This window comes from Strongylocentrotus purpuratus, unplaced genomic scaffold (assembly GCF_000002235.5).
Source record: "Strongylocentrotus purpuratus isolate Spur 01 unplaced genomic scaffold, Spur_5.0 spur5_scaffold_21, whole genome shotgun sequence".
NCBI lineage: Eukaryota > Metazoa > Echinodermata > Echinoidea > Camarodonta > Strongylocentrotidae > Strongylocentrotus > Strongylocentrotus purpuratus.
The window spans coordinates 20,089,821-20,103,928 of record NW_022145607.1 but is presented as its reverse complement, the minus strand read 5'-3'; the positions used below and the strand labels follow the sequence as shown (position 1 = coordinate 20,103,928).

Sequence of the window (14,108 nt, the reverse complement as noted above, 5' to 3'; positions counted from 1 at the left end):
TTCTCATTTTTTCTTCATTTCCGAAAAGAGTATCAAAAATAATGTCCAAATGTCGAAAACCAATTGAATATGATAAGTATTGGCTGAGTTATGACCATCTGAATAAAAAGATTTCCCATTTATTCAGATGGTCATATCTCAGCCAATACTTATTATATTCAATTGGTTTTCGACATATGGACATTATTTTTGATGCTCTTTCGGAAAATGAAGAATTTTTTTTTTTAAATTCTAAAAATACATTTTTATGACGTCACAGCTTCGGTACTCTATTGGTCATGTGGCTGGTAGAATGAAAGCGTGTTGCGCCATTTTGCTAAACGCAGACGTGCACTAAAGGCTTGTTCAGTACTTTACATGTATTAAAGGTAAAGACCAGTTATGGTCATGCGATTGCATTGTGAAAGAAACGTTGTGGAATCGATCAGAAAAGGTTGATCATCTAGCATCTAGCATCTGCAAGGTTCTGGAATCATCAAAATGATAAGAAATTTGGCCCATTCTTCGTAAAGTTACAAGCACTATACACAGAAAGATGTATATGGGACTACCCTATATCTCTCACAGACCATGAGAGAAACAAATTTACCAAATATATGAATTAGCAGGCGGTTTCCCAGCAAATTTTTTATCATCATGTATTAGTCAAAACATATTCTTTCACATGATTGGTAATGAGAGCTTCCATTTCATCTTTTGAAATTGGGGCGTTTCCAATACTGGTCTTTACCTTTTAAATGAATGGCAACTAGGCCGCACAACAAAAGTCGTAAGCACATTCATAGAGCTCTGTGTTATATATGATCAAGAAATGGGAAGAGTATTACACTTCACGTCATGATGAAAAACACACCAGTTTACCACTGCATAACTGAATAATAAGCTTCAGTTCTGGTAATGATAGACTACATGTATATATTTTCACAGAATTGAACTTAACTGGATGTTCAAGGTTACAAATAAATGACATGTGCCAAATGATTTTAATAGAAAATGTATAGGGGATGAGTAATGAGCATAGAAAGATAAGGAAATCCGACACCATGTGCTTAACACAGGTCACAATGTGCGAATGAGAGTTGTGGTTTTTATTGCAGCTGATTGCCAGCAAGTTTTTGTGAGTTTTTTGCTTGTACTGGTCCAAACAATCAACCTACTGCAGGATGTACAATCGACATATGATTCCCCTGCCTGGGCTCAAGGCTGGCTTTAAACAAAGCTTAATGTTATCAGCAGGTCATAACATTGTAATACCTGTAACTTTGAAAAAAATGTGGTTATGTGATATGAAACTACCTCAAATTACCGGTAGGTAATTACTTTTCCTATCGCACTTTGTATAATGTATCATGTATGTATTTCATCCTTTGCACAAGCTGCGCCTTGAGCATTTGACTGTCAAGTGGATTTGGCGCCTTATAAATCATATGTATTATTATTATTATTATTATCCATTTTTACTTTTTTAGTTGACTCTAAAGAGAGAAATTCCTGTCATTTAACAAAAACAATTATTATTATCATTATTATTTATTTGGCCATAACAGTTAGAAATTCACAAAGTCAACATAATAAATACAATTATCTTAGAAATAATAGAGGAAGAGAAGGAATTGAGAAGCAAGGAGAAGAGGAAACAAATGGTTACCTAAATGTAACAGGGAAAGTGAAATCACAGCCAAATTACCACAAATTTCTTTCTGATATTCACATGTGTTATCATCCTTCTGCAAGCCACACAACAAATTCTGCTAAAATAGTCTTCCAAACTGACATACAAAGAGTGAGAAAGCTCATAAACTAATCGTTCAGTTTTATCAGAATTCTACCTTCTCTTCAAAATCGAGTTCAATGCAAAAAATCTGATAAACGGGTTGATAAAACTATGGAGGAATTTAGAATGAAGAATATGCAAGATTCAGCAGGGACACTAACTGATCTATTTCTCTATTTTTTTTGGTATGGGAAATTACTTCCTCGCTACTTATACAGACATATATATATATATATATATATATATGTAAGGTATATATTTTTTTGTCATGATAAATTTTGCAAGCTTTTCCTCAACAAAACAGAAGATGTACATGTATTTTTTTTATGCAAATGCAATGTTCATGAACACTAGTCTGGGAAAGGCCTAATAAATCTTTTTCCTGTGGTAAGATGGGAAATGTATAGTATGATACCACAACAATTTAACGCTTGATGAAAAGTGAAGGACTAACATCCCAAACTCATCAATAACCGCGTTGCCAATGTGTTCCATCTGGTAGGAATATTCTCATAATTAGAAGTGTCATGCATTCCAATCCAATCCATAAGGTTTACCGTATTTGATAAAGTGCTTTTTTTCTTACAGTTGAAAAGTGCAGCACACATTGCGCTACAAGTTTGAGCCACTTATAGAGCAATAACACATCACTTCATAACAGACCATAAATCAGACACTTGTCAGAATTTCAATCATTTTCACTTTTTTTTTCGGTTTACATGACTCTGATTTATTTCTGAGCATTTTCCAGGATCTAATTCTTGATGTATGCAGTCAATTCAAACCCCACCCCTGCTCCATTAGGATCTCAGCCAAGAAAGATTCAATCAAATTACACATAGACATCTCCACATCTGTGTACAAGTATATGTGTAGCACTGCAATGTACTTGTTGTTGTGGTTTTGTTTTGTATCTGTGTTATTGTATTGTTTTGTTTCGTTTTGTTTATACATTAAAAAAAAGTAGTAATCGGTGGACCAACAGTACAAATACATGTACACTATGGGCTCTGTCTAACAAAGAGTCGATATTAATCGCAACTTATTTGCAATTGATATCAATCGCAACTATGTACATAAGAGATAGGAGACTGCAAGCTTGCGATTGATTGGAGGACTAGCGATTGATTTGGGTCAATCATAAGTCTTTGTATAGCGGGGCCCTGGTTGCATACACAATGGAATCAAATCAATCGGTCAAACTTACCTGATGGGTCAAGAACGTGGTCAGCATCAGCGTCCACTGACGCCACTGCGACGTCCCTACGGCTACTTTGCGTCGGTTGTCCACCTCAATGGGTCCCAAGGGATGGTTGGCCGGGAGGGTGATCATCATCTCAATGTTGAGCTCTTGCATGGAGTAGGTAGCGATGACCTCCCGGGTGGACAGACGGGCCTTGACCGTCATGTTCTCGGCCGTGCTGGGGTTCTCCTGGACGGAGCGCATCTCCTCCGCGCACAGCAGGGGGCTGATGTATTTGGTTGTGAACCTGGGGAGGGGACAGATGACGGTCATCGGTCACACCAAAGTCTTGTGACAAAAACTGACTAGAACTAGAAATGCAATCGTGTCACAACGATGTGCGTGCAATGACGCCATGTTTCTACAAGTCAAACGAAGGAGCTACTCTCGGACTATCCAGAGCAATATGTAAGAAGTCTGTAGCTTCTGTGATAGTGGAGATAGTTAGGGCGAAAGAAAGGTCACCAAAACGGCCCGAAACGGAAAAATGGTGCCTGGACGGTCACGCATGAGGGTTTCCGGAGAACGAAGAATTTAGTGACCTTGAAGGAATGCTAGAGACTACGCCTACGAATTTTGAAGGGAATTGGAGTAGAGGAAGGGATCTAGAAAGGGCTCGCAAGCACTGCATGCAAAACCAATAGGACTTGGTGCATGATGAACATGTTGCGACGCGTGCTTTGGCACGAACGGCCGCCCATACTAACACAACCGAATTAAACAGTCTTACAAAATGACGTCATGGCCGAAACGTGTTATAATAGGGCGGAAACTCGGCGGAATTCGTATAGTGACCCTTGTTCAAATGCGATTTACTCACAATTTTCTGCGTGAACATATACCATACTTGGTATCATTCGAAAGGGCACTTCAGTGCGGTCAGTTTGAAACCATTGTCATCTGCGCAAAAACGTACTGCACGCATCAAACGCGCTATTACGCAAAGCATAGTAAATTCATCATTTTTGGCGATAACTTGGCAAAGAGGGCATTACAATTTACTAAACTTAGCAGACAGTTGTCACGTATATGGATACATGTGTCTGCCAAGTTTCATTGATGTAGGTATAAAGATCGCCGGTTTAGAGCAAGTTGAAGTTATTACTCAATTTTCTTGAAAATGGCGAATTTGGAGGGCAATTTTCTCAAATTTGGTCAGTGATAGGGTATATAATTTTGTATATGGCTGGAAAGGGCATATCTTCAAGTATCTAAATCCAAAAAAGGGTACGGGTTTGCCAAGCCATTATGGAGATACGGCCACAGAGAGAAAGCCAATTCCCAGAACTTTAGAGGGCGCTATTTATGTTGTGCAAAGCCATTGGAGCGTGAAATTTGGCATGGCTATGTGCAATTATGAGATAAAGATACTGTTAAATTTAAATACAAAACGGAATTTATATGAGAAAGTTATGGCAGTTTTAGATTATTTAGGGGTCAAATTTTCGAGAATTTGAGATTTTTTTGATGGAGTCGGTTTCAGATTTGAATATTGAGTATGAAGATGGCATTTTGAAGGTCAGGTTATACGTCGCAGATGAAAGAACATCTCTTAGACTATCTAGAGGAATTTGTTAGAAGGTTGTAGGATCTAGGATAGTGGAGATAGGAAGGAAGAAAGAAAGGCCTTAAAATGGACCAGAAACGGACAAAATGGCGCCTGGACGGTTATGCATGAGTGATTTCGAAAATCGAAAAAATAGGTGACCTTGATGAGATGCTAGAGACTATGCCTATGAAATTTGAAAGGAAAAGGACTTGAGGAAAGTACCTAACTAGGAATAACAAGCACTACGTGCAAAACGAATGGGATTCCGGACGACAAGAAGAAGAGGAAGAAGAAGTAAGAATATTAATAAGAAGAATGTGAACGAAAACAAGGCAATGACGAAGGTTCGTCATTGCAATAATAATAATAATAATAATAGCTCACATTTATAATGCGCCTAATACTTTATTTCTAGGCGCAGCACAAATTATCACCCCGGTCATCGGAATCAGGCTTACCTGCAGCACAATGTGCGCATTTTCCATTCCCCTGGGGAGAATATGTAAAAAATCAGGTCCATATCTTTAAACAATAAAAAAAAAAACTTGTTATGAATCAGAAATGAAGTCTTCTAACTAATCCCATACCTAGTGTATAAACATGATGTTTTTAGATGTACATACTGAAAATCTTCAAAGTGATTCGTACCTGTCCACATATGGCGCTATTCTCCTGTCCTGTAACGTCCACCACTGTCTAGCGATGGCTGGTACATCTTGGAGGATGCTGAAATAGACCGAGCAGGCCAGATGCTGCACCTCGTTGACCTCCACATGGGATGCTGCTGTCAAGGAACAAAATAGAAATACTTTGGACAAAAGGAAACTTAAAGCCCCACTGCACTACTTATAGCTTGCGCTCTCTGTATAAAAAAACAATGCCTAATCTGTGATCATTGGTCCCCCACGATCCTCTTTTTCTTATGTTAATTGAGAGCTTATTTGATGAAATAACCACCTGCCAGTGACCATGCAGGGAAGTCTAATCTCTCCTGAACAGACTAGAGCGTTGGGGCTTTAAAAAAAAAAAGATTTATAATCAGCATATATTCATCCTAAAGCATTATCATCATCTTCATCTCCTGTATGGTTGACTCCGCCCATCTTCAGGAGACGTTGCTTCCCTTCAGTAGCCCCAAGGTTGTAAACAAGCCTGGTAGGATACCTGGTAGGATTCATTTCTTGAATGCACTGAGTGCTAAGGTTGCCAGAGCTAAATTCTGGGTAAAAAGAGCTGTATAAAAGCATTATTATTATTATTTATTAATATCATCCCAACTCCTATGAAAGCTAGTGCATAGAGACGTCAGATCATAATGTGGCATGCACTACATAAGAACGGCAGATCATTATTATTAAATCACGACTAACTGTATACCTTTAGGGCTCAAGTCTGGATGCTTGCTGAACATGGTGACCTGTGACCCCTTGCTGGGGGTCGCTGACCTCTCTAAGGTCGGATCTTCAGGCATGAGGCAGAAGAGGCTCTCTAATAAGGAATGGATTCCCTTTGTCTGTTTGAGGTAGGATGAATACTGCGCTCTGACCTGAAAGAAGCAGAGGTAAATGTTTATCATTTAACCAGGCAGAAAGAAACATTTTACACTTATACTGTACAGCTTTCCATTTACAAATTGGCAAACCTGGTGTTCTAGTTAAGCGACACTTTTCCACACAAAATTTTTTTCTTCTGAAAAGAATAATATGAATGTACAGAAACTAATGGGTTCCAAATCTACCAATTTCCTTACACTCCTTAACCAATAACCCATAAATTCCAAGGTTAAGTTTTTTATTTTGAATTTTAAATATAACTTATATTATTATTCAGATTAATTGGAAGCTTCAAGTGTATGAAGCACTTGACAAAGATAAAATAATTTACTTTGCATTCTTTCGGGTAACAGTTAAGGACTATGAAATAAATAAAGGATAACAAAAAAACACCAGCCTTGGGTTCCGTGTGAGCACCGTTATAATTGGGCGCATTTGGTGCGTTGACTAGTTAACTTAACAAGTGGTCTTATACATGTATGTTTACTGAGACTGTATTTAAACTACAATATCTCTTTGTAAAAGTCATATTTGAAGCTCATATTTTGAATAGAGTATAGCGACATAGAACCCCTTGATACAGAGTAAAACTTGTTTTGGACAAAATTTTATCCTGTATAATGCGACATTAGAACTAAATTCTATATATTCATGTACCTCCATGCTGGCAGCTCTGAAAATTGTCAAGTAAAGCCTCCACGCCAGAAGGTATGAGCATGTCTGCATGTAGGCTTCGCTACCAGTCTCTACAACGGTGCATTCGCCTACAGGTATGTCATGCAGAAGAGCTTCCATAAAGGCTGTGGAGGAGTCTAGCAGCTTCTGAAGACCAGTTGGAGGCAAGCTGATGGATCACATTTTCAAACGAAAGAGAGAAATAAGAGATGATTAAATGAAAGTATCACTAGATTAAGCTATAGATGGGACTGAAGTACATGTACATGTATCAATATATGAAGCATAAAAAAGTAAGTGATGGTGGCGTTAGTGGTGCTGAAGGTGCTGATGGTGATAGTAGTAGTGATGGTGGTGATGGTGGGGATGGTAGTAGTGATGGTGGTGATGATGGTGATGGTAGTAGTGATGGTGGTGATGATGGTGATGGTAGTGGTGATGATGGTGTTGATGGTGATGGTAGTAGTGATGGTGGTGATGGTGGGGATGGTAGTAGTGATGGTGGTGATGGTGGGGATGGTAGTAGTGATGGTGGTGATGATGGTGATGGTAGTGGTGATGATGGTGTTGATGGTGATGGTAGTACTGATAGTGTTAATGGTTGTGATGGCTGTAGTAGTCAGGTAGTGGTGATGGTGGTGGAGATAATAGAAGTGATAGCTGTAGTGCTTAACTTACTAACGATATCATCAGTACTTCAGTTCTACTCACATGCTTGGTGCTTCATCTTCATCATCTGCTTGTGTTTTATTCTTCACCTGAAGATATTCTTCATCGTACCTTGCAAACTCTGGCATCACCCTTAAAGAGATAAAAAACAAACACAAATCTAGTAGTAGTAGTAGAAGCTATGTAGGGACAATGACCGCCTTCACTTTCATGAAGGCTGCCTGCAAAGTTGGTTAAGTACCGGTGGCTCTTGCAAGTTACTAACGGCACTCTCTAGGGGAACTGGTGGCAGTTTCAAACCGGCGAGGACAAGCCAGGACGGGTGTGCACCACTAGACCCTGCAGTGACTGGTTGAAGGATGTCAATATTAACCAAAGTACAGACAATTAATGTCATACCACAAAAACTTGAATCAAAGACGGGGCCACTTTCACAACTTATATGTACATGTAGTACAATCATTTCAAATATCATTTTAAATGTATTTGCGAGTACAATGTTAAATCTGATTAATGTTATCCTTTCCTAGTGACAAAAATGATATTACATTTAAGTAATGGATTCTTTTCTCAAATTGTGCATGAATCCATCATAATATGCTGTGCAATGCATGTTGATAGAACATTTCAGCTGAGATGACATGTCCTGGGGGGCGTTTCAAAAAACCTGTCATCAATGACAAATGACAGCTTTGTTATAGGCTATATCCTTGCTTCTGATTGGTTATCAGCAGAGTTGTCACTGATTTTTGTCATTTGTCATTGAAAAAAGGCTTTGTAAAATGGGTCCCCGGAGAGCTCAAAAGAGAAATTTGATTATCTATCACTGTTCATTTTTCTTTTTGTAAGGGGTGACAATTTTGTTCACATGCATCTTGCTGTCAGCAATTTGGACTGGGGGGTGTTTCACAAAGACTGAGATCGACTTTGAGTTGGACTTAACTATGGCAGGCCGTTCATGCCACTGGTTGATCTCACCATTGGTCTTTCAATTATGATCTTTAGATAATATTTTTTACTTCAATAATGAACTATCAAAAAAGGTAAATTCTGTAGATTTGTGACCACGATTTGTACATCCCTTGACAGACAAATGCCAGCCAATGGTAGGAGCAAACAGTGGCATGAACTGCCTGCCATAGTTAAGTCCAACTTAAAGTCAATCTTAGTCTTTGTGAAACACCCCCCTGGTTTTGTTTTTCCATTCTCCGAAAGCCAGGGTTTTGCCTTGCCTACCTCTGTAGCATGTTGAATGCAGCCGTCTGGACCGGCCTGTAGGGTTTGGTGAGGAGAGCCACCAGGTGGTTGAGAAGACTGTGAAGGGGGTCGGGGACGTGCCTGGTGCTCCCCGGTTGGAGTTTGGGAGGGAGGCAATGCCCCTTCAGCTGCTCGGTGGGGGTGTAAGCCGCGGCCTCGCACAGGGCATAGAGGAGGGGTGTCAGGTCTACCCCAGCTGCACTCCACAAGCTCTCTTCCTCTGGAAAAGTAACAAGTGTCAATCTTACATGTATGTCTACTTTTAGTGCAAGAGAGGCATAAGCTTAAATCATTTGAACATAGTGATAGTTATAGTAATTTGTCATGTACATGTAGTGCTTTTCCAGTTACAAGAAACTAGTCAAATCTCTTTACAATGTATTATAATCAAGGTGACTGGTCACTGGATTCAATTATAATGCTTCACTTAGAAAGCACACTCTGTACGTCATACAGAAGAATTATACCCAGTCATCATATTTAACAGGTGTGCACAAGCTAATGCAACAAATGTCCTACATGTATGTGTACTTACTATATCTATGTGTTAAAATGAAGAAAAAAGTGAAGCCTATTACGCTGATGTAATCATAAAAAATACGTTGGGTTACTGTGTCAATAATGAAAAAGAAGTACATGTAGTTATAATGATAATAATAATAGCGGAGTCTTGTATAACGCTAAAGTCTGGCCACTCCCGGCACATTGCCACTCCCGGCACTCAATAATTTTTACACCAGCTTTGGCATGGCTGTCATTACAGTTCTCAAGCACTTCAAGGAGTTAGGTCTTGCCGGGTATCCATTTACCACACCTGGGTGGAGTGGGAAGACTGGAAATTAATCTCTTGCCCAAGGATATTTGTGTTGCAGCAGGGATTCGAGCCCGCACCTTGTGATTGGCAGTCCGAAGACTTATCCACCGGACCACTACACAACATAAAAACTAACCTATGAACCGCATAAAGGCAGGCAGGAAGACACTGTACGCTCCATCACTGAAGAACTCGTTCCACTCCGTCAATAGACTAGAAGGCAGCTTGACCGATCTCTCGGACTGTCCAAAGAGTCTAGACGTGCTGGACAAGAGGTCAGAGGTCGCGGCACAAAGGGTCGAAGCAAGAATGGACGACGATTTTATGCTGGCCATGTTATCACTACATGCCTAGGAAAGGGAAAGGAAACAAGAATTAATTCAGTTTTTAAAGAATCCAATTTTATAAATTTCATTTGTCTGAGAGCAACAGAATAGTGAAAGTTTGAAATAAATCAGACAAATAATAAGAAAATTATGAATGTTGGATATTCAAGTCTGGATACTAAATCTATGCAAATTTATTGGCAATCTAGTCAGACGGTTGTGACATAGTCACATACCACCCTTGCAGGTGTTGTGTACACAAATAACCCAAACTAATGAAGCCTAGAGCCATTGTTGTCAGAACAAAAAGAGCAACACACATGGTCTTGCACTCTTGCTATTGGTAATCACCTAAGGAGTTTGGATATACGTCAATAATATAATTATCCTCAGGACAGCTACATGTTCCGGTAGATACAAAGTTTTTTGGGTAGTGCTCTTTTCAGGTTATGAAAAATAGTTTTGGAATATATTACCAGAAAATTTTTAACTTTAACATCTCTTACATGTCTTGTATGATAAAGGAGAAAGTACATGTACACTGACCTGAACCCATGAAACCAGAGAACACAGGATGAAATCCCAGTCATGTGACTCCAACTCTTCAGGGATCTTCTCAACAACACATGTCACTAGCTGCACCATCTTGATGTTGAGACAGAGTTGTTCTGAGGAGGCCCCTTCCAACTCTTCCCTGTGCACAAACATATCAAGTCGTATTCATCCAAAACATATCTTTTCCAAAAATTTAAATAAACGCACCCGGTATTGCATAATTTTGAATTATATATTATTTCATTCACAATTCTCTTGCTATTGCAAATCTAACTCCAAATCTACAGTACAAAAATCAATGATGAAATTCAAACTTTATTGAAGACTCCTTGGCCCCAATTCACAAAGCAAGGTTTGAGCATAGACCAAGGTTTGAGCTCAAACCTCCTTTTGTTTCGCCAAACCTCCTTTTGTTATTTACAAACCTGGTTTGTAAATAACAAAAGGAGGTTTGGTGGAACAAAAGAAGGTTTGAGCTCAAACCTTGCTTTGTGAATTCGGGCCCTTGTCTTCTCTGGCTTTTTATAGAAGAAAGATATTGCACAGTGTTGAGAGAAGTCAAGGGGATCAAAAACTTCTGTCATTCAAACTTATAGATAAGTTTTTAATTAGAATGAAACATGTAAATTGCAGAATAACAAAAAATCTTGATACCAGCTCTCATTTCATATTGAATATGGACGTCAAAACCCACACATCAATTGATTCTGACTGAAAATTTTGGCCTGATTTTGGACACAAATAACCATATTGTTGTTGATGGGGGGGGGGGGGTCAATTTAATATGCCAAAGCTAATATTTTTGTTAACTTTTTGCCATAATGCATCACATGAAAATAACTAAACACTGGTGTCTCAAGATGGCGTTGTGGATTGTGAATCCACTGTCTTGACTCACCCACTGAAAAGGAAGACCGAGTTGGATTTCTCTCTCCAGTGTTGCAGCTGTCTCAGGGTACTCAAGGCTAGGTCAGGCAGGGCACCAGGACCAGGACGATTCATGGTGATACACCTGACTAGCACTGTCAGGTTAGTGAGTCCTCCTGATTGAACAAACAACGACAAGATACCAGTAAATAAACAAATAAATAATTGGATGAATGATTGATTGAATGCATGATTGATTGATTGAATGTATGATTGAATGATTGAATGCATGATTGATAGCTTGAATGCATGATTGATTGATTGAATGTATGATTGAATGATTGAATGTATGATTGAATGATTGAATGCATGATTGATAGCTTGAATGCATGATTGATTGATTGAATGTATGATTGAATGATTGAATGCATGATTGATAGCTTGAATGCATGATTGATTGATTGAATGTATGATTGAATGATTGAATGCATGATTGGTAGCTTGAATGCATGATTGATTGATTCATTGAATGCATGATTGATTTATTGATTGAATGATTAATTGATTGATTGATTGAATGAATGAATGAATGAATGATTAATCTTAGATCTTTCAACATTCAGCACACTCAATTCACTTAATTCCTATAAAGTAAGGTGGATTGTATCATTTTTTATGCAGCTCTATTTCATTCTATTTAGTATTAATAGAGTCGTAGATTTCATGGAGTTTTTTTTAGATACCTCGCTGATGAAAAAGGAGAGTCAATCTAAATTCAGCTCATATGCATGCGCTTCAAATGAAGTTTGCATAAGTTTTAGGACAACGTTTTAACGTTTTTAAAGTGTCATTATTCAATCCATTGCCTATTAAAGGGAACCAGGGGAGTGTTTCACAAAGACTAAGATTGACCCTAAGTTGGACTTAACTATGGCAGGCCACTCATGCCACTGTTTCTCTCACCATTTACTGGCATTGGTCTCTCAAGGGACATACACATCATGGTCACAAATCTATAGAATTTACATTTTTTTATAATTAATTATTGAAAGATAAAATAGCTAGAGATCATAATGGTGAGAGCAAAGAGTGGCATGAACGGCCTGCCGTAATTAAGTCTGACTTAAAGTCGATCTTAGTCTTTGTGAAACACTCCCCAGACATTTCCTGTGTTTAACCTAATGGGAATGAAATAGTTCAGCATTCAAAGGGTTGAAATCACTAAAATCAGAGGGATTGGCAGTGAGTGTTGAATGCTCACCACACAGACTGGTGATCCAATCTCCTTCACACGACACCAGCATACCAGCATGGCATCCAGCAAGGTCCTGGCACTGTCTGTCACTGAAATGTGGCACCAGTCTTTCAACAGTCTGTAGCATCTCCACACTGCAGATCTCAAGCCATGGCCTGTGAATGGACATGAGGAAAATAACATTTTGACATAAAAATTACTGAAAAGAACGGGGTTTAAAGGGGCAGTCCGCCCAGATAATAAGTTGGCTTTAACAAAATGCAGACAAATGAGAGGGGCAGAGCACTGAACATTTAAGGACAATCTGTATTATAATGAGGTTATTTCCTATATCAACAACCAATAAAGGCAAATGGGAGAGGTGTTTGAAAGTATGTCAGAGAGTTGCAAATTGCATCAGATCATTTACATTTTGAAAAATTCATAACTTCCCACTGATTTGTTTCTCTATTTTGCAGGCCAAAACAATGAAAATGTTAAATTCCAACAGCATTTGAAAGATAATACTAATTCAGAACTTCCCTAAAAAATGGGGGGCTTGAAAATGTCTTTAAGTGGGAAAATAATGACAATTAGTTGTCCAATCGACTTAAGTGCTACCAAGTCAGTAAGTAATAAAAAAATCGCACTTGCAGCAGCAGTGTAACTGGCAATACGAGGTAAATCTGTACCAAAAAGCGAATACAAATTCGCTGCTCGATCATGCAGCCATTCAACGCACACAATACATGAACTCTCATATCGCGGCACATGATATAACAAGTTCCTAGAAATCCAGAAAAACAGAATATTCTGGATTATTTGTAACTGTTGGCAGGTATGTTGTACCCTTTACAGCTCATTTTATGCATGTTATTACCAAAGAAAAAACAACAACCAGTGAGTCACTCAATAATGTCTGACAGTGAAGTCTAAATAGGAAAAAAGAAATGACAAAGATAAACCTACTCATTGGGCGAGTCCATGGGCTGCCATATATTAATCCTTGCCTTCTCGTCATTGTGTTTGAAGTTGATATCGATGAAACGGTCGAGAACATAAGACCACAGGCCACCCGACTTCAGAGACCTGGTGAAACAAAGAATACAAGATATTGTTGGATGAGAACTAGAAGGGCATTAACCCTTTGACTACTGAATTATCTAATTCTCATAGGCTTAACACAGGGTCCACCAGGTTCCAGTAAGCAATGGGTTAAACCAAATACTTTTACACAGAGTTTAAGGCATTTTTTAATGATGTTTCCAGTTTTACAAATCTTAGATGCATGGCCCCTATGTGTTATCACTGTCTGTGATATGGTGTAATATTGAATTTCTAAAAAAATTGCACTTCAAAATGATCATGAAGTGCCTCAAAAGAGTAAAAATCTTTGAGTGACCGATTTTACCATACTCATTGTCCCCAATAGATTGTAGTGTTATAAAAACCGTCCAATCATAAATATCTTGATAATCAGACAGGCGATCGGCTTGTGAAAGTCATGGGATTCCTGACTGACCTATAGGCCCGAATTCACAAAGCAAGGTTTGAGCTCAGACCAAGGTTTGAGCTCAAACCTCCTTTTGTTT

The 14,108-nt window shown here is 38.7% G+C and overlaps 1 protein-coding gene across 2 annotated transcripts in view; it reads right to left on the bottom strand.

Moving 5' to 3' along the window:
* The window catches only part of LOC594232 (E3 ubiquitin-protein ligase listerin), a 59,122-nt gene that overhangs the window by 18,859 nt on the left and 26,155 nt on the right, over positions 1-14,108 (bottom strand). Inside the window, exons 20-30 of one of the 2 annotated variants that reach the window (XM_030995302.1) lie at positions 13,486-13,605; positions 12,544-12,692; positions 11,314-11,458; positions 10,407-10,554; positions 9,671-9,884; positions 8,700-8,940; positions 7,506-7,595; positions 6,777-6,963; positions 5,944-6,112; positions 5,215-5,350; positions 2,982-3,264 (exon numbers count right to left, since the gene is read on the bottom strand). In XM_030995302.1, coding sequence (XP_030851162.1) covers positions 2,982-3,264; positions 5,215-5,350; positions 5,944-6,112; positions 6,777-6,963; positions 7,506-7,595; positions 8,700-8,940; positions 9,671-9,884; positions 10,407-10,554; positions 11,314-11,458; positions 12,544-12,692; positions 13,486-13,605 — 1,882 coding nt within the window. The remainder of the gene's footprint in view (positions 1-2,981; positions 3,265-5,214; positions 5,351-5,943; positions 6,113-6,776; positions 6,964-7,505; positions 7,596-8,699; positions 8,941-9,670; positions 9,885-10,406; positions 10,555-11,313; positions 11,459-12,543; positions 12,693-13,485; positions 13,606-14,108) is intronic. The other variant, XM_030995303.1, reaches the window with a different exon arrangement.